Source organism: Rutidosis leptorrhynchoides, unplaced genomic scaffold, assembly GCF_046630445.1.
Source record: "Rutidosis leptorrhynchoides isolate AG116_Rl617_1_P2 unplaced genomic scaffold, CSIRO_AGI_Rlap_v1 contig29, whole genome shotgun sequence".
Classification (NCBI taxonomy): Eukaryota; Viridiplantae; Streptophyta; class Magnoliopsida; order Asterales; family Asteraceae; genus Rutidosis; species Rutidosis leptorrhynchoides.
The window spans coordinates 18,307-43,676 of record NW_027266533.1 but is presented as its reverse complement, the minus strand read 5'-3'; the positions used below and the strand labels follow the sequence as shown (position 1 = coordinate 43,676).

Below are 25,370 nucleotides of genomic sequence, written 5' to 3'. Positions count from 1 at the left end.
CATCCGTGCTGTAGAGGGAGACGAGGCTGTCCTGTGATCCACCGCGATCGGTTTAGAGCTCCTGATCGGTTTAGTCTCTTGAAATGAAGCAATTTGCTTTAAGGGTAATTATTTAAAATGTATAAGGAAAAATCCTATCTCGCGGAATTTATGTTGGGTAATACTGTCTTTTCACCTACGAAATCTGGTGTATCATCGAGTAATATCGAAGCATCACAGCCCTAATTCAAAACCAAAACGGAAAAAATATTAATTAGTAATTTCATCATTAATATACAATCATATATATGTGACAGTACTATCATACTCTTGTAAAATTAATATACAGGTCATTAATCAACAATATTAATGTATCATGCTAGAAAATTAATATAGATCATTAATTAACAATATTAATGTATCATGCTAGAAAATTAATATTGATCATTAATTAACAATTATGTACGAAGAATGAAAAAAAAAAACCATTAACCATTAATAATATATAGCAACAAAAGATAAAATCATTAATTAACAAAGCATACATAACAACATATAACCATTAACATTATTAAGTATAAGAAACGAATCATCAAACATACCGAATGCTAATAATACATCTAATTGATGCGGGAAGTTGAAATATAAGAACAAGTTCAAAACAGGCAGGGGAGACCTACAGCTTGGAACTGAAATGGGATTGCAGACATAAGCTTCCTTGCAGAAACCTTTCTAACATATTCGAATATTAGCCAAGTAAGAAAAGTTCTTTACTTGTGAATTGTCTTTTCATTTGTTTTCTAGTGCTTAAATGCCGAGTAATTTCCTTTGTCAGGAAAGATAGTCGATATAGTGAGAAAGACGCAGCTGTTGTTGTACGACAAATGCTCGAGGTTGCAGCTGAATGTCATTTACACGGTTTGGGGAACCGAGACATGAAGCCAGAGGTAAGGCTCACTTATTGTAGCTTCTTTTGCACATTAGCTGAAAAAAACAGAGTTTTGATATGTTACTATTTCCTTGCAGGCTTTGGCTAGTACTCTTGGAGAGCACGAATTAGCTGGTCTTAAGGATCAATTTGATGCAATTGATCTGGATAAAAATGGCTCAATTAGTCTTGAGGAGATGAGACAGGTAAAAGTTTTGAAATTTTGATCTGATCTTCCGCCCTATTATTTGTCATTTTCTTCAGAGTTTCTGATCTTAACAAGAATCTTTTCAATAACGAGTTGTAGCCTTGTTTAATTGAGTCGATCAATTTCGATCAGTTTTCATTACAAATCTCGATTTGGTTAATCAATAGAACATATTAAATCTTTTCATGTGAAACTTTTATTATCGAAATCGATTGATTAAACCAACCTATTACCAATCGATCGAGCCACTTAGGTTTAGTTCAGTCGTATAATCTTAATCGATTGATTTAAGCCAAAGCACTATTATTTCGTAAAGTTATTTTGTCCTCAAAACCTGTTTCGGATAATGCTGATCAGGATTATGCTACTCTAGGTATAAATAATGTAGGAATCTTGTGTTTACACGAAATTGGGGAATGATGAGTGGAAAACAAGGCAAACTAATATTGAATCGAATTCATAGATATTATTATATTATTTAATATTGAATAGATCAAATACCTTAAATAGGGTGCAATCGATGGTTGACATTGACTAGGGCTTTTTATAAATAAAGAGAAATCTTTTGGTTTTTATTGTTCAATTTCTGAATTTGTTATAATGGCCCATTCTGATCCGTTGGAGACGGCCAGAACACTCACAAGTGAGCTTATTAATCTAGTGGTTATCGTCGACAGGGACGACGATTTCAGCACGGAATTACTCGATCAAGTCCAACATAAGTTGATGGCTTTAAGAGAAGTCGTTTTGAAACTGTCACTCATGTCCGCGAAGCATGGAGGAGAAGATGATGAAATACCTTGTGACAACGATGATGAAGAGCATAATGCTGCCACCGTCTACCTTCGCATGGATTATGATGTCAACACTATCAGCAGATTTGAATGTTATGCAATTGGCAACGAAAAGATTGAAGGACTAGAAAACTTGAAAAAAATTGCAACCGCGAAACTTCCAAGAGATCCTTTATTCGCTTCCGATAAGGATTTCTTCATGCCTTCCATGGGCGTTGCTGGTAAAAAAGTATACCTAGTCGGCGGTGGTGAAGAAAACTCAGGAATATAGTTATAACTACCAATGGACTTGGAAACATTATGGAGAAGTGTATTGCATGGACACAACTGCCCCTGAAACTGGTTGGAAAGAATTGAAACCTCTTATTAAGCCAAGATACAAGACTCGGTTATATACTTATGGCGAGTATAGAATTCCTCCAAATATCGAGTGGGCAGAGGTTTTCGATATCGAGAATAACGAATGGAATCCGCTTCATATAACTCCTTTTGCAGGCATGGAATTACCAATCATTTTGTTTTTCAAGAGAGACATCAAAGTAGCTTGTTTTTCAAGTTTTTCTTCTAAGCACAACAACTGTTTGATCAAATGCTTGTCAGAATCCAGAAAAATTTTGACTAAAAAATGGCTAGCTGGAGCATTACAATTGACAACAGAAGATAGAAGTGTCAATTTGCAGTGTGTAGTATCTCCAGAATTGAAAGAAAACAGAGTTACAACTATACCGTGGGACGCAAGCAAACTTCAATGCCTAAAACCAAGTGCATTATTGGTTTGATTTGTAGAAAGTATTATTTTCTTATGATGCTGATATTAGTCAAATAATGGAGTCATGAGTAGTATTGTCTATGGGTGCATTGTGAAGAAAATATGATAGCTTGGTGATGATGCATACCAACTGTTTTAGCTGAATGTGGTTAGTACTTGAAGGATTGTAGTTTGTATCAGTATGGTTTGTGAGCTTGAGAGGCAGAATATAGAGCTTGTAAGATGTCTTGGGAAGCAAGTTACACATATGCATACAACATGTTCGATGAAATGGCGAAAAGAAGTCTCCAAACTGTGAGTGCCGCACAGTACATAATGGAAGTCGATTCGTCAATTTCCGACAGAATCAGGTAAACATTTTTTTAATGAAAACTGATCGCTGAAAGGTTCGGTTTAGTTACCAAAAGGATAGATCCAAAATTAGTTTTGTTCAATCAATTTTAGTCCATTTGATTGATTAATTACGGACGTCCTCTCCTAATTAAGAGGTTAACTCCATTTATTTGTGAAATTACTTGAAAACTTGAAAGGAAAAATAATCGCGTCCCTCTAAATAGAGTTTTCTGGTTCTGCTATTGCAGGTAAAATTGAGATTCATGATCCATTTGGGAGAAGAAACTTCTACTTTCCTCCTAATCGTGATGGGAAAAATCGCCTTCTCCCTCAACTTAGTTCCGGTAGTTAAGTTTCTGATATAGAGGATCCACGTAAGTGGCAACTATAGAGCACACGCTTAACTAACCAAATCACCAAGTTACCCCATGAAATGAAATAGAGATGACAATCTATAAAAATGAAACACCAAGATTTTACGTGGTTCACCCTAAGGCTACGTCCACGGGACAACTCCGAATAATTCTTCTACTATAAAATAGTAGGCGTACAAAGAGAGCTTCACAACAACTTACAAAATAGTGGCACTCAAGATATCTCACAAGTATATCTCTCAACAATTGAAAAACCTCTCCAATATTTAAACCTCACTATTTTGTCACTCGCACTCTTTTAAGAACCTCTCAAAAGAATACATAAAACCTCTCTTTCACTCGTGAAGAATGTCTTCACTTTTCTCTCTATTTGTGTTGTTGTGATGATATCCAAATGCCTTGCTTCACCTTCCTTTTATAATCAAAATTTGCCTTGTGTGAAAGAGTTGAATGCATAGATTAATTAATTAGCCACATGCCCATGTGTCAAATAAAAATTACACCATGCCTACCCACATGTCTTTTTATTTATTTATTTTTATTTATCTATTATTATTATTATTACTACTTACCATGGTAGGTTCCATGTGGGAGGAACCAAACCATCAATTCTCCCCCTTCCGACTACATGGAGAGCTCGGCCATTCCGGCCGCAAGTCGACAGTGTTCGAACTTTTCTCTTGTAAGAGACTTCGTCAACATATCTGATCCGTTTTCATCAGTATGAATCTTCTCCAATTGTAGTTGCTTCGTCTCCAATACATCTCCGATCCAATGATAACGCACATCTATGTGCTTCGATCTTGAATGAAAGGAGGAATTCTTCCCGAGATGAATCGCACTTTGACTATCACAAAACAGCTCGTACTTTTCTTGATGGAAACCAAGTTCATTTAGGAACTTCTTCATCCATAGCAACTCCTTACAAGCTTCCGTTGCTGCAATAAACTCCGCCTCTGTTGTGGAAAGTGCAATACATTTCTGCAACCTTGACTGCCATGACACAACTCCCCCTACAAAAGTGATCAAGTATCCTGATGTAGACTTTCTCGAGTCGACATCGCCAGCCATATCTGCATCTGTGTAACCAGCTAACACAAGTAAAGCATCTCCATAACATAAGCATAGTTTGGAGGTACCTCGTAGATATCTAAGGATCCACTTCACTGCAGCCCAATGTTCTTTTCCAGGGTTGGAAAGAAAACAACTCACTACTCCAACCGAGTGTGCAATATCTGGCCGTGTACATACCATGGCATACATCAAACTTCCAACTGTTGAGGCATATGGAATCTGCTCCATATCTTCCTTCTCTTTTCTTGTAGAAGGGCATTGTCTCGAGTTCAATTTAAAGTGATTAGAAAGAGGACAACTAACCGCTTTAGCATTCTCCATATTGAAGTTCTGAAGTACTTTCTCAATGTACTTCTCTTGTGATAACCATAACTTCTTGGCATCTCTGTCTCTAACAAGCTTCATGCCAAGAATTTGCTTTGCTAGGCCTAAGTCTTTCATGGCAAAAGACTTACTCAATTGCTTCTTCAATACATCTATTCTAGAAGCATTCCGTCCAACAATCAACATATCATCCACGTAGAGTAGAAGGATGATAAAATCTTCATCAGAGAATTTCTGTACGAAAACGCAGTGATCTGAAGCAGTCTTATTGTAGCCTTGCTCCCCCATAACGGACTCAAAATTCTTGTACCACTGTCTTGGTGCTTGCTTCAAGCCGTATAGACTTTTCTTCAGTTTGCAAACATACTCCTCTTTTCCACTCTCTTCGAAACCCTCTGTCTGCTCCATATAAATTTCTTCTTCCAAATCACCATGAAGGAAGGCAGTCTTCACATCCATTTGTTCAACTTCCAAGTTGAGACAAGCTGCTAATCCCAACGCCGTGCGAATGGACGTCATTTTCACCACCGGTGAAAAAATTTCTTCGAAATCTATACCTTTGTCTTTGGTTGAATCCCTTCACAACCAGCCTTGCTTTGAATTTTGGATTCAGGCCGTTTTCGTCATGCTTGATCCTGAATACCCACCTATTTTTCAAAGCCCTCTTGCCTTTTGGCATCTTCACCAGCTCAAACATTTGATTCTCATGCAATGAGTTCATCTCATCTTGCATGGCCTCGATCCACTTCTTCTTGTGCTTATCATTCATAGCTTCATCAAAGCTTCCAGGTTCTCCACCATCGGTTAGTAACACATACTCGTCACTTGAATATCTGGTAGATGGTTGTCTTTCTCTATCAGATCTTCTTTGTGGAATTAGAGAACCTGCAGGTGCTGGTGGTTGAACACTATCAACATCTGGTTCAATGGGAGCATTATTTTCACCAAGTTGATAATCATGGATCCCATCTCCAACTTGTTTTGGCACCGGTGTTGGAGGAATAAAGTCTACGTCTGTTGAACGACCATCAAAGTCTTGAGCATCATGCCCCTTGACTATATCGTTAATGGTTTGATCTTCAACATACACAGCATCACGACTCCTAAGAAGTTTCTTCTGGACTGGATTGTAGAATCTATTGCCAAATTGATCTTGGCCATAGCCGATGAATATACATTGTCGAGTCTTGACATCAAGCTTGGACCTCTCATCCTTTGGAATATGCACGAACGCTTTGCATCCAAACACCCGTAAGTGATTGTAGGAAACATCATTTCCTGACCATACTTTCTCCGGAACTTCTTGCTGTAGAGGAGCGCAAGGTGAACGATTAAGCACATACACTGCTGTTTGTAAGGCTTCACCCCAAAAGATCTTCGGCAACTTTGAGTGTGATAATAAACATCTAACTCTTTCCATCAAAGTCCGGTTCATTCTCTCAGCAAGTCCATTCAATTGCGGTGTTTTTGGAGGTGTCATTTGATGTCGAATACCATTCTCTTTGCAGTAAGAATCGAATGGTCCAATATATTCTCCACCGTTGTCTGTTCGGATACACTTGAGCTTCTTCCCAGTTTGTCTCTCAACCGAGGCTACGAACTTCTTGAAAGCATCTAGCGTTTGGTCTTTCGATTTTAACAAAAATACCCACGTCTTTCGAGAATGATCATCGATAAAAGTCACAAAGTATTGCGCACCATCAAGTGACTTTGGCATCGGTCCACATAGATCTGAGTGAACCAGATCTAACACATTCTTCATTCTGGAAGGAGGGAAACTCTTGAAAGCAACTCTATTTTGCTTTCTTGCTAGGCAATCAACGCATTTCTTCAAGTGCACCTGTCTTTGGCCGGATAACACATTTTTCTTCAGCAACTATGTCATCCCTTTCTCACTCATGTGACCCAGTCTTTTGTGCCATAATTCAGTCCTATCGTCCTTCTCCAATGTATTCACTTCATCATCGGAGAGCTTCGCCTTCATCATATAAAGCGCCTGCTTTATTCCTTTGGCGACCACCATGGAACCTTTCGTAAGCTTCCACTCTCCATTCATGAAGGTATTACAGAAACCTTCATCATCAAGTCTTCCTGTTGAGATTAAATTCAAGTGCATATCTGGAATATGCCTAACATCTCTCAGGATTAATCTGCTACCATTCTTTATTATCAAGTGCACATCTCCCTTGCCAACAACTTTAGATAAGTTGTTATTTCCCATCTTCACGACACCAAAGTCTCCTTCTGTGTAACGTGAGAAATATTCTTTTTGAGATGTAACATGAATGGTTGCACCGTTGTCAATCACCCAACTGGTCTCATGGGTTGTTAGATTGACCATGTCTTCATCATAGACAACGTTGAACTCGTCTATGATATTTGAACGTTCATCATCACTGCCATCTTTCTTCACATCTTTATCTTTGTTCTGTCTAAGAAGTTGACAATACCTTTTGATGTGACCCTTCTTCTTGCAGTGATAGTACTCCACATTGAAGTAATTGTTTGACCTTCCTCTACTCTTGTATGCCTAGACTTGCTCCTTCCTCTGGAATCTGCAACCAAAATTTCTGATTGTGATGAAGAAGATGAATTTCTCCGTCTCATTTCTTCATTCATGATGCCACTCTTGACAGGTTCCAGACTCACTATGCCATTTGGTGCAGAATTTGTAAGTGAGATCTTCAAAGTCTCCCAAGACTCTGGTAAAGTAGCAAGCAACATAAGAGCCAACACTTCGTCGTCAAACTTCACGTTCATCCCAGACAGCTGATCTAGGATCCCTTGCAAGTCGTTCAAGTGGTCCGCTACAGAACTTCCTTCTCGATACTTTGTCTGCATCAGCTTTATCAGATAGAATAATTTGTTATTTCCTATCTTCGAAGCATACAGATCCTCGAGCTTTTTCCATAGCAATTGAGCATTAGTTTGATGACAAATGTGATTATACACATTTTCATCCACAAATTTTTCGGATGAAACCACACACTTGCTCATGTTCAAACTCCCACTCTTCCTTTGACTTGTCTGCCGGTTTATCTGAAGCAAAAACCGGCAAATGCATCTTCATTACAAATAAGAGATCTTTCATCCGGTTTCTCCATTTGTAGTAATTCGTGCCATTTAAATAGATCATCTTGCTTGTCTTCGCCTCCATTTCTTCAATACCTCCGGTATGGCCACTACCGAAGCGTAATAACCGTAGCTCTGATACCACCTGATGGGAAAAATCGCCTTCTCCCTCAACTTAGTTCCGGTAGTTAAGTTTCTGATATAGAGGATCCACGTAAGTGGCAACTATAGAGCATACGCTTAACTAACCAAATCACCAAGTTACGCCACGAAATGAAATAGAGATGACAATCTATAAAAATAGAACACCAAGATTTTACGTGGTTCACCCTAAGGCTACGTCCACGGGATAACTCCGAATAATTCTTCTACTATAAAATAGTAGGCGTACAAAGAGAGCTTCACAACAACTTACAAAATAGTGGCACTCAAGATATCTCACAAGTATATCTCTCAACAATTGAAGAACCTCTCCAATATTTAAAAATCACTATTTTGTCACTCGCACTCTTTTAAGAACCTCTCAAAAGAATACATAAAACCTCTCTTTCACTCGTGAAGAATGTCTTCACTTCTCTCTCTATTTGTGTTGTTGTGATGATATCCAAATGCCTTGCTTCACCTTCCTTTTATAGGCAAATTTGCCTTGTGTGAAAGAGTTGAATGCATGGATTAATTAATTAGCCACATGTCCATGTGTCAAATAAAAAATTACACCATGCCTACCCACATGTCTTTTTATTTATTTATTTTTATTTATCTATTATTATTATTATTACTACTTACCATGGTAGGTTCCATGTGGGAGGAACCAAACCATCAAATCGGTCAAAGGTACTCGATTTGTTGAAGTTTCGATTATCGGAAATAAAAAAGTTATATGATCTTGAATGCGTCGAAGTCGACAATATCCCTGTCTATAGTGTTGAGGAAGACTCTGAGGCCGAGGCACTCTTATTTCGTAAAGTTATTTTGTCCTCAAAACCTGTTTCGAATAATGCTAAAGATTATGTTGTAGAAGCTATAAACTATGAAGGAATCTTGTGTTACACAAAATTAGGAGATGATGTTGAGGAATTCGATGGAAAATTCTACGTAGTGGATTCACGAACAGAGATTGTTCTGGTATTAAATTATTCGTTAGAGCTTATTTCAATAATTTCATCTCCGAATCATAATAATATGTCATTGTGTTATTTCTTGGTGTCTATTGGAGGAGCTTTATTTGTAGTTGAACAAACTTGGGATCTTTCTTGTCCGGTGAATGTCTGTAAGCTCGACGAGGAGAATCAGAAATGGACGAAAGCTACGAGTTTAGGAGACATGACGTTGTTTCTATTTCGTGACTACTGCTTCTCGATTTCGAATGAGGATTTCTCAGGATTGATTGAGAGAGATTCTGTCTATTTTCTTGATATTCATTGTTTTGGAGTTGAAGAACATAATAAGGTCCCTGTCCAGGTTTTTAGCTTAGAATCTGGAAGATGCCAGATGCTTCCTTGCACGAAATTCTTGAAATAAATGTTTATCGAGATTTTCGAATTTATATATAGTTGGTATTACATCCATATCAAAATAAATGATATTTTATAATTTTAATTTTGTTTAAATATATATTTAATAAAAATTATTAAATAAATATAATTTATTTCGATATGGATGAAATATTTGTACATATTTGTACGTGACAAAATGTAATTTTCATATACAGCTTTGTTATGAATTATTTTACCAAAAAGGTATTAGTTCATAATAAATTTTTTCCCATCATTTACTTCTCTTTATAAAATTGAAGTTTTCAACACAATTAAACATGCGTTCCTGACTCCGTTCCTGACGAATATTAAGCCTGAAATTCGGCTGTAATCACCACTTTGCCATCATAAAATCTCTGACGAATATAACCCCAACAAGAAATAGAAACGACGCCGTCCCTGACTCATTGTGACGTCCTTCCATTCCTCCTTCCATCTCGATGTCTTCATCTTCCCAAACCCTGGCCTTCCATCCCTTACCCATCTTCAATCCCTAATTTGAATGATAAATCCGTAATTCCAAATATGAATCATCATCCCGTCCCTGACTCATTGTGGCGTCCTTCCATTTCTCCTTCCATCTCGATGTCTTTTACTTATATTATGCTTTATTTAGTGCTTTTGAGGTGAATATTTGACATGTCTCTTTTGCAGCGATCGATGGCTGCCATGGCAAGGGACGATATATCATCATCTCGATGTGCTTACCATGTTTTCTTGAGTTTTCGAGGTGCAGATACGCGTACAAACTTCACCGACCATCTTTACCATGCTTTGAAACGTGAAGGAGTTCATACTTACAGAGACGATGATGAAATAGTTAGAGGAGGAGCTATTAAGCTTGAACTTGAAAAAGCAATCAAACAATCAAAAGTTTTCATCATAGTTATATCGGAAAATTACGCATCTTCAAGTTGGTGTCTTGACGAGCTTGTCATGATCTTGGAAAAGAAGAGAGCAACTAAAAATACTGTTTTACCAGTTTTCTACCGTGTCGATCCGGCTGATATTAGGTGGCAGCGGGGTACTTTTGAGAGAGCATTTGCTAAGCATGAGAAGAAATTGGAGAATGAGAAAGACAAGATTGAAAAATGGAGGTCTGCTCTTAAGGAAGTTGCAGATCTTTCAGGGATGGATTCAAAGAATAGGTAATAAATTCATTATACAAACTCTACATGTCATTTTAAAAGCATAATTTTCTTCATTTAGTTGAAATCTTAAGTTTGATTTGTAGGCATGAGGCTGACTTTATTCACGACATAGTGAAAGAGGTACAAAAGAAGATAGAAAGGCCGATGTTGAATGTTCCAACCTACATTGTCGGAAGATATTTTATAACACTACGCATTAACAATTGGTTAAATGATGGGTCAAAACAAGCTGGAATTGCGATAATATATGGGATTGGTGGAATCGGGAAGACGACTATTGCCAAGGATGTGTACAATCAGAATGTGGAGAGATTTGATGGCTGTAGCTTTCTGGCAGATATTAGAGATGCAGCAAAGGAGACAAGTAGTTTAATTCGTATTCAAAACAACTCCTTTCGGATATCTTAAAGAGACCAGTTGAAGTACAAAGTGTAAACAGAGGAATACAGAAGATAAGGGATGTCATACACTGTAGAAAAATCCTTGTCATTCTTGACGATGTTGATGAACAAAAGCAGTTAGAGCAAATCTTTGGAAGCCAACACCAGCTTTGTCCGGGCAGCAAGATTATCATCACAACTAGATATAAAAATATGCTAAGTACTTTGAGGTCTCATGAAGTCTCCGAATTTGAAGTGGAAGGATTACTCGCTAAAGATTCGATGAAACTATTTAGTTGGCATGCCTTTGGGAAAGACCATCCAATTGAGGATTTATTAGAGTGCTCAAAACAAATCGTCGACCATTGTGGAGGACATCCATTAGCTCTTGAAGTTTTGGGGGCTTCCTTGTCTGATAAAACAAGTGTAGATGTATGGGAGAATATGTTAAAAAAATTAAAAGCAATTCCTGATAGGAAAATTCAGGATGTTCTCTGAGTAAGCTATGATTCTCTGTCAGATGATGTTGTCCAAAGTATATTCCTGGACATTGCTTGTTTTTTTGTTGACAAGAAGTACAATGACAACATGGTTGCGATTCTCGATGGTTGTGGTCACTACTCAAGAATAGGAATTGAAAATTTAGTTCATAGGTGTCTGTTGAAAATTCATGAAGGGCCGGTTTTCTATGCATAACCTAATTAGAGATATGGGGAGAGGAATTTTTCGTCAGGAATCACTTCATGACCTTGGAAAACGTAGCAGGATATGGAATCATAAAGAAGCATGCGCTTTACTGAAAGAAAAAACAGTAAGAACTATAACTCAATCCATATGGGATGAACTTCTTCACAAGAAAATATCTAAATGCATATCCTTGTTCTTTTGCAGGGCACTGCAACAGTGAAAGGTATCACTCTTGACTTTTCCCAGTTGAAGGCAGGTCAATCTCGAGAAGTAAATGTAAGTATGAATGAATTGTGCCGAATGACATATATTTAGAAGTTAGTGATGAATATTAACATTGAACGATTCCTTTATGAAAATATGGAAGCATCCGCTTGGAAAACGTAGAAGGATATGGAATGATATGGAAGAATCTGCTTTACTGAAAGAAAGAACTGTAAGAACTACTACTCATTTCATATGTGATGAACTTCTTCGCAAGAAGATATTTAATTGTATATTCTTGTTTTTCAGAGCACTAAAAGAGTGAAAGGTATCACTCTTGACTTTTCTTGGTTGAAGGCAGATCAATCTGAAGAAGAAAATGTAAGTATGAATGAATTTTGTTGAATGTCATATTTAGAAGTGAGAGATGAATATTAACATTTAAAGATTCCTTTATGTAAATAGAGAAATGTAGACGCTGATACATTCACAGGGCTTCAAAACGTAAAGCTGCTTAAGCTGAATTATGGCAACCTTATTGGGAATCACAAAAACTTCCCCAAGAATCTGATATGGCTTTGTTGGCATGGATTTCCAATGAAATGCATACCCTCAGATTTTTGTTTGGAGAAGGTGGTTTCTCTTGATGTATCTTACAGCAAAATCAAACGTCTTTGGGAAGGAGCAATGGTATAATATTAGTAGTTTAATTTAATTTCTTGTAGTATCTTGTGTCACTGTAGGTAATGATTAACTTTTATCTTTGAGCAGAAGCTTCCAGGTTTGAAATTTCTTTATGCATGCCATTGCCATCAACTCGTTACGATCCCAAACTTGTCCGGTTCGCCTTGTCTTAAGAGTTTGATAATGGAAGATTGTACAAAATTGGTTACGCTGGATGCCTTCGTTGGACGTTTAGAAAGGCTAGAGGTTTTAAATCTCAAATTCTGCAAAAACCTGAAGAAGCTTCCATGGAACATCAATGTGTTAAAATCTCTTCAAGAACTTCACTTATCGGGTTGTTCAGCTCTTGTTGAGTTACCTGAGGCTTTAGCGAAAATGGAATCATTAAAAGTGGTAGATCTAGATGGATTCGGCTCTAATCAATTTTCCCCCAGTGATAGAAACTCGGAGGGAGTACTCAGTCTATCGCTAAATACATTTAGATCTACATATTCAAATATAAGATCTTGGCTGTCACCTAGAAAAAATCCTCTTGATTTATTCCCTTCTTCTCTTTCTCATTTGACACTCCAAAACTGCAATTTATCTGATGATGATATTTTTTCGGGTCTTTATAGACTCTGTTCTTTATAACTCTTGGATTTATCTGGTAACCCGTTCTGCAGTATTCCAGTTGATACAAGTAACCTTACCCAGCTCGAGAAACTTGTTTTAGATAAGTGTACAAGGCTCAAAGTTATTCAGAAGCTCCCAAGTAGTTTGAAAGTCCTTGAATTGAGAGATACTACATCTGTGGAAAAAATCCCAAATTTCATAAAGCTGTATCAAGGTTTCCATTATAGTACGTTTGCCAACACAGTTTCATTGGTGGAGATTGAAGGCAAGTTTAAGTTAGACACAATAGGACATGTTGATTCACACATTATAGAAAGTTTGGGACTGTACAGATCAGAATGTTTGGAAGGCATCAAGGTCAATCTACAAAGTTTTTACGGTGATACACGTATACACAACACTCCACTCAAGGTAATCTTAATTTTCTTGGTGAATTAGTTAAACATTTGTATTTTTTTATGTAAACATTTGTATTTATTTATTTCATTTAATTGTTTGCATAATATTAATTGCAGGTAATGTATGAATGTAACATATGTAACATTTTCCTCCCAGTAAGTAAGGTTCCAAACTGTTACAACATCCATGAGGGGAAGACCATGTCATTTGTGGTGCCATCAAAACCTTGTTTCAAGATACGTGCCTTGAATATCTGTTTTCTATATATGGATGGGAATTCAACAAGTGATTTCAACCATATTGCTATAGACAATGGGACCAGTGGAATGATGTTGCATTATTATCCTTTGTATAAGGGCTACATTATGGTTAAGTTACTGGAACATTGGGGATAAACATATTGATGCTGGAGACCATATCATAATACATAATTATTTGGGCAAGGACAAACTCAAATTAAGCGGGTGGAAGTTGGTATGGGAAGCTGATCTAGATAGAAATCCCCAACTAAACATCACTTGGCCTTGGCCTCTATCTATGGGTTTCCCAGATCACTTTTTATATAATCCGTATTAGGTGAGTGTTATGTTATGACAGTATTAAGTTATCTTATAGTTGGCATAATTTTTGGTCTAATTACTATGTTCTTCCTTTATATGTGAGTGTTATTTATGACACTAAAACATGTCCATTGTTTTGAGACACTAAAATATGTTATATGTGAGTAATTACCAATTTCCTTATCACAAAATAATTCAAAACGTATCTCGCAGCTCGGCTCCACTTCTCAATTATTCAAAAATTTCACTCTTTTTTCACTCAATTTTAGAAATAAAATGATTTTGAAATAATATACAATCATCTGTATGAGCTGTATTACAATGATCTGAGCTTGGTTGGGTTCGTTTCGCACTGCCGGAGCTCGGCTCACAGTGGCGGAGCTGGCGATTCTCAAATAGCGACATCTCCTTCATCGTGGATGGCTTGGCCTCACGATTCTCCTCGTTTTGCGTTGGATTCCAGCCGATTTGGGATTGCCGGAGCATGGTCATATTTCGGCGTCTTCAGTTCCGTTCAGAACAGCCCTTGTTCGGCAACGGAGCATGATCAAGACTTTTATAAACATCTCGAATGTTTGACAAAACCTATGAAGACTTATGTTTCATGGGAGAAAAGCCCGCCCCTGGATGGATTTAACTTATATTGCTATAACTTGCTAACCAAGACATCTTCCCTGAAGATGTGGCTGGATTTGTCTGTCGCCAAGTTGTCCCGGGGATGATTTATCAGAACCATTATGACAGTGACTACCAATCTGCCAGTGAGTTACAGATAGTTAACTTGGGTGATCAAAGATTTTGTGTGACGTGGCATGACTACACAACAGTCTATTGGACCAAGTTTTTAATCTCCGATTCAAGTGGCAGTGTTGTCGATGGTACTCCAACGACTTCTCATATCGTCGATGGTCAGAAAGGAGGATGTTCATAACGTCAACTGCTTTACTATATGATCGATCAGAGTAAACATGTTTAAGAGCTTCCTTTCAAAGTTGTTAGCTTGTTTAGTATTGTAAATTCAATTGTTCATCAAAGAATACAAATTCAATGCCATCATAGTTGCTTAATTACCATCTTATAAATGAATCGATCAGTTCTCCTCTATGGAGTACTTATTGACCAAACCGATAGAACCAACTTAGGTCAGTTTGGTTCAGTTCAATTGGACATTCGCGGAGGTTGACGTCCGCATTTCATAAGTAACCGAAAAAATAAAATTACTTGAGGTGTAAGTAACCTTGGTAATTCCTCTTTCTTGATATATATGCACAATTTCTTGTACACAGCAAATATTACAAAACCATACAATATTACTGGTAATATTTTAACATGCAATGTCCTTAAAAACAAAGGTCACACAAACAAGAGATCTTCTCATGATTTAAATTAAGCTTTCTTCTTTATTGTCAGGAAATCGACATGATCAGGAGTGCAAAATCAAAGCGAAACTTTAGGGCCCGTTTGATAGGAGAGATAACACCTCCTATCAAACGGGCCCTACTACCCATCATTAGGGAAACAAAGGTGTTCGTGATATATTAAACTTTAATGTTGAGAAAAAGAATCAATCTAGACTCTAGAGGATAAAAGATCAAGAGTAGTACTCCCAAATGTCATTCGATGGAGATCGAGTGATCAAATTGAGAAAATCATCAGATTAATGTATACACCATTTCCAAATCCTCTGATCGATCATATAGTAAAGCAGTTGATGTGATGAACATACTTTCTGACCAAGAATTTCTTAGTAGTACTAAAATGAGAAGCCGTTCCGTCGCTAGAAATTTACGGAGATGACAAATTTGGTCCAATAGACTGTTGAGTGAGTGTAGTCATGCCATGTCAAACAAAATCTTCGATCACCCAAGTTAACTATCTGGAAGTCCCTCACATCAAGATCGCCCATAGAAATAGCAACAATTTTGCGACGGACAAATCCAGCAACCACTCGAGGGAACCATGTCTTGGTTAGCAAGTTATAGCAATATATTTTATCCCATCCTGTAAAATATAAGTTATATCCTTCCTGGGCTGGCTTTTGATCACAACATGAACCATTAGTATTTAAAATGTTTTTCAAACATTTGAAATGTTCATAGAAGTCTTGATCATAAAAACAACATGTATTGCTCTCCAAATCACAACAATAGAGCTCGCCGCAAAGGACAACTTTTTATTATCGTCAGGAATGAAGCGGATTCCATTTGTCATTCTCGATATCGAAAACCTCTGCCCACTCGAAATTAGGAGGAACTTCAAACTTGTCGTAATTATCTGCGATCAACCAATGTCCAAAGGCATAAAGTTTTCCATTGAGAGGGATTAACTGAGTCTTGTATCTCGGCTTAACGAGAAGTTTCAATTCCTTCCAACCAGTTTCAGGGGCAGTTGTGTCCATGCAATATACTTCTCCATAATATTTCCATTCATATGAATAACTATACGGCTGGGAAGTATCTCTCACGCTTTTTCCACCACCGATGAGGTATACTTTTTTACCAACAACGACCATGGAAGGCTCGAAGAAATCATTTTCGAATGCGAATAAAGGATCTTTCGGAAGTTTCGCGCTTGTAATCTCGTCGTAGTTTTCTAGTCCTTCAATCTTTCCGTTGCCAATAGCATAACATTCAAATCTGTCACTAGGATTACCATCATCATAATAATTCCTATAGTCCATGCGAAGGTAGACTGTGACAGCATTATAATCTTCATCATCGTCATCACAAAGTATTTCATCGTCTTCTCCTCCTTGATCTCAATATCGCTCCTACAGCTAAGGATTGCTGTGAAGCAGAACCCGATTTCGAAAATAACGAGTAAGCTATTTATTGATGAAGCTGTATCACTATGAACAATGTAGCTAGTCGAAACTCTGGATTAATGTTTTCTTTTTTCCTCATAAACTGCTTTATAGGTTTAGAAGATGGTTTAGATCTCTCCTGGTTGATAATGGAGGTCGGTTCTATGATGTCTTTCGGGCCAAATATCCTGACAGGTTTGAGCTTGTCCTCTGTTGTGGAGTAGGTGTTAAATTCTTATCAATGAAAATGTTGTTATTTTGGTTTTCTAAGTGGCAAGTAGAAAATGATGTTGGATCATGTCAACATGTGAAATTTCTAATCTTTAATACGTTTACTGCTAATTGTTTCGATGTCATTGTATTGTATTGTGATGTGACTGCTGTTTGGTGTTAAGGAGTGCGACATATCAACACAATATAAAAGATGGAAGAATGATGCTGATTATATCCCTAGTTAAACATTAATACATTATAGCCTTATGTCAAGCTCCTCATTTACAAACACTTATGAACGATGATGATGGAATTCCATCTTATATTCTATATTCAGGTGGAAAGGAGGATTGAGCATCAAACTGGAAGGTTCAACATTTGGTCGCAAATTTTATGTTTGCGCTCGAGCTGAGGTACTTCTCTTTAATAATAACACATTCAAGAGAGTTCAGATAGGGACGATCTTTAAGTTTCATGGTTTATGTACATGTCTATCTGTGTGATTTACTCGAATACATGTTTCTTTCTTGCATCAGGGGCCTTCTTCCAATCATAAAGCAAACTGGGCCTACTTCAAATGGGCATTTGCTTTAGGGACACTATATATGGCCTAAAAGGACGCACTCAAGCTAAAGTCGGGAATCGTCGGGCGCCGCTGTCTCTACCTCTGTAAATATACAATTTTGTTAACCAAGCCTAGGAATTTTCTAGTTCGACAGGGGCTCTCTAGGGCTAGACTATTTATTTGCATCTTCTCATTCTTTATAAAGTTATTTATCTCAACTAAGTGCACTGTGGTCTCAATTTCAATCTCGATTTGAATTAGATTTAATTAATGATCAGCATTTTCAGCAACCTTTATCTTGCTGAATATTAAAGCACTACATTTGGAGCACGTAGATTGTCGGAGACTTTCCGGAGACACTTGATTCCGGTGAGCGCTTGCGACTTGTATTCTGAAAACCTACTCGACTTGTATTCTGCAAATCCACTAATTACTACAGGTAATTTCCAACAGTTCCCAAAATTTTGGAACACCTGAACAAAAAATGCCAACCAGAACTGAAAATAGAAAATATGAAAGACTCAAGTTAGTCTATCAGTCTATTGCTTTCCGATTATCAACAAATTTTAATAACCGAACGCTTCTATAACCTTAGACTCATCAAGGACAATTACAAGAAAAACGAATTTGTGATAACAAAAGAAGATGATATTTCCAGCACAAACAAGATAAAAAGACTCGGCATAAAAACAGAAAAGATCTAACAAATATGAGCAGAGAACCAACAACGATGTTCATAGATCAGTTTACGTGTGCAAACATACACGTAAATTGACATCCGGTACTTCCACAATAAGCAAAAGATATGAGCAAACACGAAAACAGAACCTGCCAATAGAGTACAAAACTGAAGAATAGCAACAGAAAACAGTATGTGTTTTGCTACTTGAAACTCAAATCTCGAAGTGAATTCATCATCCTCACCACATTTGAAAAACTAGGAGCACCAAGGACTAGGTCCCTTTTTGTCAACATTCCAGTTGCTTGGATACCACGGAAATTGCCACATCATGAAGCAACGCTCAGGATGAGGCATCATTGCTAGATGTCGACCATCTGGAGAACATATCGCCGCCACTCCCAACGGCCACCCATTCACGTTGAAGGGGTAAGTTTCTGTCGGGTTGCCATCATCGTCACAGTACCTAAATATAAAATAAAATTATTATATCCAATGTCAAGTCAGTAGTACTCGATGTAGTAATATTTTTTGAAAAAAAGTTGTTATGTTACCTTATTGGAGCCAAGTTTTAATGAAGAATAAGCTTTTCCCTCACCATGTGCCGACCAAACTCCAAATGTACTACCTTCCATTCCTTTGAACATTATTGAAGGGGAGTCTTGAATCGCCACGCTCGTAAATCTGCATTCAAATCTCCCAGATTCATTGTGCACGAATCTCGGCTGAGAAGGATCTCCGCCGACACCGAGCACGCCACCGACTTGCGGCCCCGGTACCCACCCCAACAGAGCCATTAGCTGACATCCGTTGCAGATCCCAAGACTGAATGTGTCCGGTCGTTTGTAGAATTCCTGAAATTGGTTCAGAAGAGGCTGGTTGAATCTTATACTAGCCGACCAGCGTTTCGCCGAATCGAGAACGTCAGCATAGCTGAAACCTCCGACGAACGCGGATTCCTCGAAACTCATCGAGAGAGATAACCCCGTTAAGGAGGTCCGACATCGTGACGTCCCAAGGCTCAAAACCGGCTGCATAAAATGCTCCAGATATTTCTCTGTCTCCATTACTGCCTTCTTCTCGGATGATAGCAACTTTTGGCTTTGAAGTTGAAGTCAAGTATTTTTTATCCGTCAGAGAAGGATTGAATGACAATGACCATGAAGGTTCGGGTCTCGACTTCAACCCTTGTTGCTCTAAGTCTACACAAGAAGACGAGTTTTTTCATATAAGATAGTTAGTGAATTAAGGAAATCTTAGTGGGGATGAGTTGGAATATAATTAACAATACTTTGGAAAAGGAAAAATACGAGGAAATTTTTTATATCGTTTGCACCTAATAAACAAAATTTTTTATTTTTATTTTTTGAAAAAACCTAATAAACAAAATTATTACTCGTCTTATATATTATGCATGTTATAGTTAATTAAATCACGAGGAAATTAAATAGACGTAGATCACGATTTCTTAACTTCGAAAAGTTAATTCCATTTTTAGAATTTAAAACAACAAATATTTCAGAAGTTTGTTTTACCAAATCATTTACATACTCTAATTATTATTTATATTTCCAGGACATCTGATTCTGATAGTCGCAACAACAAAGTCAGAAAGCCATCTCAAGTACACACACTAAAAGACCACCATCACTGATATCGTGACCTGAAGAGATCAATTCATCTGAAATAAGGTCTTGAACACCCTTGAAAGCTTTTTTCAAGTAAGCAACATCGTCAACATCAGGACAGTCGTTGCCGATCTGATCAAACAGTTGAGCCAAAGCCGATCCACCCAATCGACACTTGCCCTTGGCTAGATCGATGTGAAGCTAGACACTGTCATCTCCTAGCTTCAAATCTGGCGTCACTGTTTTTGTTATGTCGGGGCAAGTTGCGTAGACACTGATTACTAGATTTCCGGCGTCATCTCATCGAGAGAGATAACCCCGTAATTGTAGTATAGAAATAATACCAAGTTCGATCATTGCATCTGCAAGAACTATAGCAGCATCGTACATGTCCGCTCCTTCGCCAACTAGCTTTGCAGCATACATCCAATTCCCGCTAGCTTTAACATCAGAAAGAGATGTAATCTTTGCCCACACAAGATTCGCCAAAGCTTCTCCGACAGCTAACCTTGCCATTGCTTTAGGATCAAGCAACCCTTTCATCGGCTGCTCTCCGATTGCACATGCATCTCCTGTCAAGTCGGAATAAGATTGAGCAAGTACTGCGACGTCAGCAAAAGTTATTTGCAGCAGACCAACGGTTTGCTGTTGAGCCACAAGACCAGTCGCGCATCTATCCACCTTTGTCGTTAAGAATCGTTTTGACCCAACAGCTGGAAGCCTCAGAACACTCTTTAGAGAATCCATGACGCCGACACTTGGAGCAATGTCGAGAGGCTCTTACGAATGAACAACTCGATCGAATTCAAACTGTTTCTGAGGCATATCTCCAAGTACTTTTTCCAGCTCAAGGTCAACGGCGGGAGGAGGCGGAGGAAGCCCTTCAGATTCACATTTCTTGACAGCCAAACGATCGACTAAAACAACACGGCCTTACCATCAATTTCCCCAAGAACGGCTATTGAAACTCTCTCTCTTGCAGATAGATTCCAACAACTTCCGACTTTCCGGCTTCACCAAGATTGCATCTTGCTCCTGTTACTCTGCAACCCAAATCTCCAAAACAGACATCGTGTGGTCCCCAACTACAATTGCCTGGATATCAATCTCAGCCCCCTTAGGGTAAATTATTTCCTTGAGAACGTTACAATTCCCACAAACTCCTTGGTCATGAATGCTGATGATTGGGTTATTCTCACCCATTTCAATGCACGCTCGAACCACACGATAAAGTTTCTGAGCCATTTCAGCATCTCCACGTTGTACAGCATTAAAATCAAGTTCTGCGTCGTTCTGTCCACTGGCCATGCTGGATGCAGCCCCACCTCCCATTCCAATACGATATGCCGGGCCTCCTATTTTTACAACCAACATTTCAACTTCAGGCTCACCCTTGGTTATATGCGAGTGATCAATCAGCCCAATTCCAGCACTGAACATTATTGGCTTCATAAAATCCCTTCTTTCACCATTAGGAAGCCTCATTCCAAAAGTTCTAGTGTAACCTTGAATCAAAGGCTCTCCGAATTTGTTGCCATAGTCTGATGCCCCATTACTAGCATCAATCAGGATTTGCAAAGGTTTTCCATCAATAATTAGCTTTCCCATGAAAAACCAATGCCGGCTGTGCTCACTGTTAGATTGTGCAATATCAAATAATTCAACATTTGAAGGATTCCTCAAATAATGCTAAACCCATTTCTTGATTAATTTCTTCCAAAGCCTTCCTACCTTTCTCCATAACAGGAACAAAGTAAACTTCCTCGGGAACTACATTGGTCTGGAAGGATTTCAGTTGCTGTGTATACACACACTCAGTCATTCGATCATGTATCAGAGAAGCAAATTCACTGATCTGGCTTTCTTGCAGTTCACCCTTACTGTACAACAAGTATCTTTCCAAGCGAGTCACTTCAGACAACCCACAAGCCTGACAAATAGATACAGCATTAGACGACCAAGCTGTTGTAAAGGACAACCTAGGACCAACTTCAACAATCACAGCATTCAATCCCTCCTTCTTCTTCTTTTCCAGAAAGCTCTCAGTCCCTAAATTCTCCGGTTCGTAAGTCTTTGAAAGAAGCCACCTAAGTGCATTAATTTTCTCAGCTGAAATCTTGTTTTTAATCCCAATGTTGAAACACTGCTCCGTTTTCAAATTAACAATCTGGTTAGAGACTTTTGTCTGAACTTCCTTGATTAATTCAAGAGTGGCATTCTCTTGCATTAAAGGGACACGATAGAAGTGTATAACTTCTGGATCAGGCTTTTCGATAATACCAACAGAAGAATTCACATATTCAGAAACCACAGCTCTAGGCTTTGACTGTGCACAACACTTCAATGTAGTAGCACCTCTTCGACTATCAGTTAAATGCAACGAAGCATTCCCTTTGATTGAACCCCAGAGTAATTGCTTCCGGTTAGTAGAAGCTGTTCTTTGCAAAAAGAGTGTTTGCCTACATGTTCCCTGTAAACAAAAAATTATTGAATAAATACAAATTCAATCAAAAATTTAAACACAGCCAATAGAAGAAAACCAAAGAACTTACTCGCAAGAATTCAGAGGCTGTAATTCCCCCAACTACGGCCATGCTGTATTGTAGCTCGCTACTAACTGATTTTTAATTCTAAGTTGCTAACAAAAGAGAAAATAAGTAACTGTCTAAACCAATAATGGACGACAAATATAATCATAGTAAAAGCTTTTGTCCGCTTTTGCTTTTGCTGCACCAGGAACACAATGTTACTCAATGAAGACACCAATTGAAATCACCATCTTACTTAGCCAATAATACATCTAATTGATGCGGCAAGTTGAAATATAAGAACAAGTTCAAAACAGACATAAGCTTCCTTGTAGAAGCCTTTCTAACATATTCGAATATTAGCCAAGTAAGAAAAGTTCTTTACTTGTGAATTGTCTTTTCATTTGTTTTGTAGTGCTTAAATGCCGAGTAATTTCCTTTATCAGGAAAGATAGTCGATACAGTGAGAAAGACGCATCTGTTGTTGTACGACAAATGCTCGAGGTTGCAGCTGAATGTCATTTACACGGTTTGGTGCACCGAGACATGAAGCCAGAGGTAAGGCTCACTTATTGTAGCTTCTTTTGCACGTTAGCTTATCTGAAATTACCGTGCTCGACAATGATGCCCTTTTTTTTTCCTTATTTCTTGAAGAATTTCCTTTTCAAGTCACCCAAACTGGAATCCCCTTTGAAAGCTACTGATTTCGGTCTGTCGGACTTCATAAAACCAGGTGACTGAAGTTAAATTACATTCTTTCTTTCGAAGAATTATCATTGCCGACATTTTGAACTTAAATTTTTACAAAATACAGGAAAGAAGTTTCCAGATATTGTTGGTAGTGCCTATTATGTTGCTCCAGAAGTATTGAAACGAAAATCGGGACCAGAGTCAGATGTGTGGAGTATTGGTGTTATTACTTACATTTTGCTCTGTGGAAGGAGACCCTTTTGGATAGAACTGAGGATGATAAAAATGGGTCAATTAGTCTTGAGGAGATGAGACAGGTAAAAGTTTTGAAATTTTGATCTGTTCTTCCGCCCGATTATTTGTCATTTTCTTCAGAGTTTCTGATCTTCACAAGAATCTTTTCAATACAGGCCCTTGCTAAAGATCTTCCTTGGAAGTTAAAGGAATCTCGTGTCCTAGAGATTCTTCAAGCGGTAAGCCTTTTCAACTTCCAGAAAATGAATATGCTTCGTTCTTTTGGTTTTTTTACTTTCTAATGGTTAAGATGTCTGAATGATCCAGATTGACAGCAACACAGATGGGCTAGTGGATTTCTCTGAATTCGTTGCTGCTACTCTACATGTTCGTCAACTAGAAGAACATGATTCCGAGAAATGGCATCAACGTTCACAAGCTGCATTCGAGACGTTTGACCTAGATAGAGATGGCTACATAACCCGACGAACTCAGAATGGTTGGTGCTAACTTTCACACTTTTTAAAAACAATTTATAAAGATGAATATCGGATTTTTGCCAAAATATTTTTAGTTTACTCAATTCACTTGGCCCATGTTACCTTGTCCATACTTGTAATCAATTTTCTGGAGTATGCTTGAGATTTAGCTGTCTTTCTTCTAGCATACAATCTTTTATTAGTTATCAGTTATGGGATTCTTTACTTACTTTTGTCATTTTGCAGCACACGGGGTTAAAAGGTTCCGTTGATCCACTTCTTGAGGAAGCGGACATTGACAAAGACGGAAAAATAAGCCTTTCAGAACTCCGTAGACTCTTAAGAACGGCAAGTATGGGTTCACGGAACGTCTCTAGCCCTCCTGGTTACCGAAGTTCTCAAAAGCTTAGAACGTGACCTGGAAGATGTTGAGATCATGATAACTCGAGTATACTATCAAAATATACTTTTATTAATATTGTCAAAATAATTTTAGACAATATAAGACACCAACTTAATTACACACTCACTTAGCACTCCTCACTCACCTTTAGTTTACGTCACTCACACTACTACACTTTTTATATGTTTGTTTTTCTTCTCACTTTTCTCTCTTTTCTTTCCATGTCACTCACCACATGACCACACACATATTTATACTACTCCTAAGTCGGTGGATATCACCGACATCACTACTCTAGAATTCTCTACTCTAGATAATTCTACACTACTCCTCACTTCTAGACTTCTCTTTATTATTATTTATTATTTTAATTTTTTCTTTTTTAAATTATAGTCTAGTCTAGGTTTATCTAGACTTTTCTATATCTATATATATATATATTAATTGATGCTGATTATTTAACATTCCCCCTCAGCATCAATTCTCATACGTTATACTCTTTCCTTGAAACTACTCCAAGTTGTTGTCGAAACTGCTCGAATTTTGGTACGTTTAGGCCCTTCGTGAAAACATCGGCTACCTGTTCTTCAGTCACCACTTTCTTCATTTGGATCTTTCTTTTTAAGACCTTTTCTCTGATGAAGTGGTAGTGGACTTCAATATGTTTAGTTCTTGCGTGAAACACAGGGTTTTCTGGCAGTTGGATTGCCGATTGATTATCGCAATGTAGTATTACTGCCTCCTCTATTTGCTGGTGTAGATCTTTCATTAGTTGTATAAGCCATGCACTTTCTTGAGCTGCTACTGCCGCCGCCCTATATTCTGCTTCTGTCGTAGATAGTGACACTGTTGGTTGTCTCTTGCTACACCATGATACGATTCCCGATCCAAGACTAAAAATATATCCAGTAGTTGATCTCCGAGTATCATGATCTCCAGCATAATCAGCATCGCAATATCCAATTATTCGGCATGGCTCTCCTTTCTTGTATAAAAGGCCATAATCGAGCATGCCTTTTACATACCTTAGAATTCGTTGAATTGCTTGTAGATGAGGTTTCTTCGGATTCTGCATGTA

The 25,370-nt window shown here is 37.9% G+C and overlaps 1 protein-coding gene and 2 pseudogenes across 1 annotated transcript; 2 read left to right on the top strand and 1 right to left on the bottom strand.

The window, feature by feature from the left end:
• Window positions 1-83: 83 nt before the first annotated feature.
• Window positions 84-24,306, top strand: LOC139882611 (calcium-dependent protein kinase 28-like; annotated as a pseudogene).
• On the bottom strand, window positions 16,253-22,552 carry LOC139882608 (probable phosphoribosylformylglycinamidine synthase, chloroplastic/mitochondrial; annotated as a pseudogene).
• LOC139882607 (calcium-dependent protein kinase 4-like) lies at window positions 22,635-23,488 on the top strand. Its single transcript, XM_071866895.1, has 4 exons — window positions 22,635-22,656; window positions 22,902-23,044; window positions 23,141-23,219; window positions 23,301-23,488. Exons 1-4 carry the CDS (start codon window positions 22,635-22,637, stop codon window positions 23,486-23,488), a joined length of 432 nt encoding a protein of 143 aa, XP_071722996.1.
• Window positions 24,307-25,370: the final 1,064 nt, after the last annotated feature.

Excerpts from the sequence above, each read along its gene's own strand:
- LOC139882607 (XM_071866895.1), top strand. The coding sequence starts at position 22,635 with ATGGACGACAAATATAATCATA. Across the intron at positions 22,657-22,901 it reads GGACGACAAATATAATCATA|TGCTTAAATGCCGAGTAATT; the intron begins GTAAAAGCTTTT and ends TTTGTTTTGTAG. Across the intron at positions 23,045-23,140 it reads ACCGAGACATGAAGCCAGAG|AATTTCCTTTTCAAGTCACC; the intron begins GTAAGGCTCACT and ends TATTTCTTGAAG.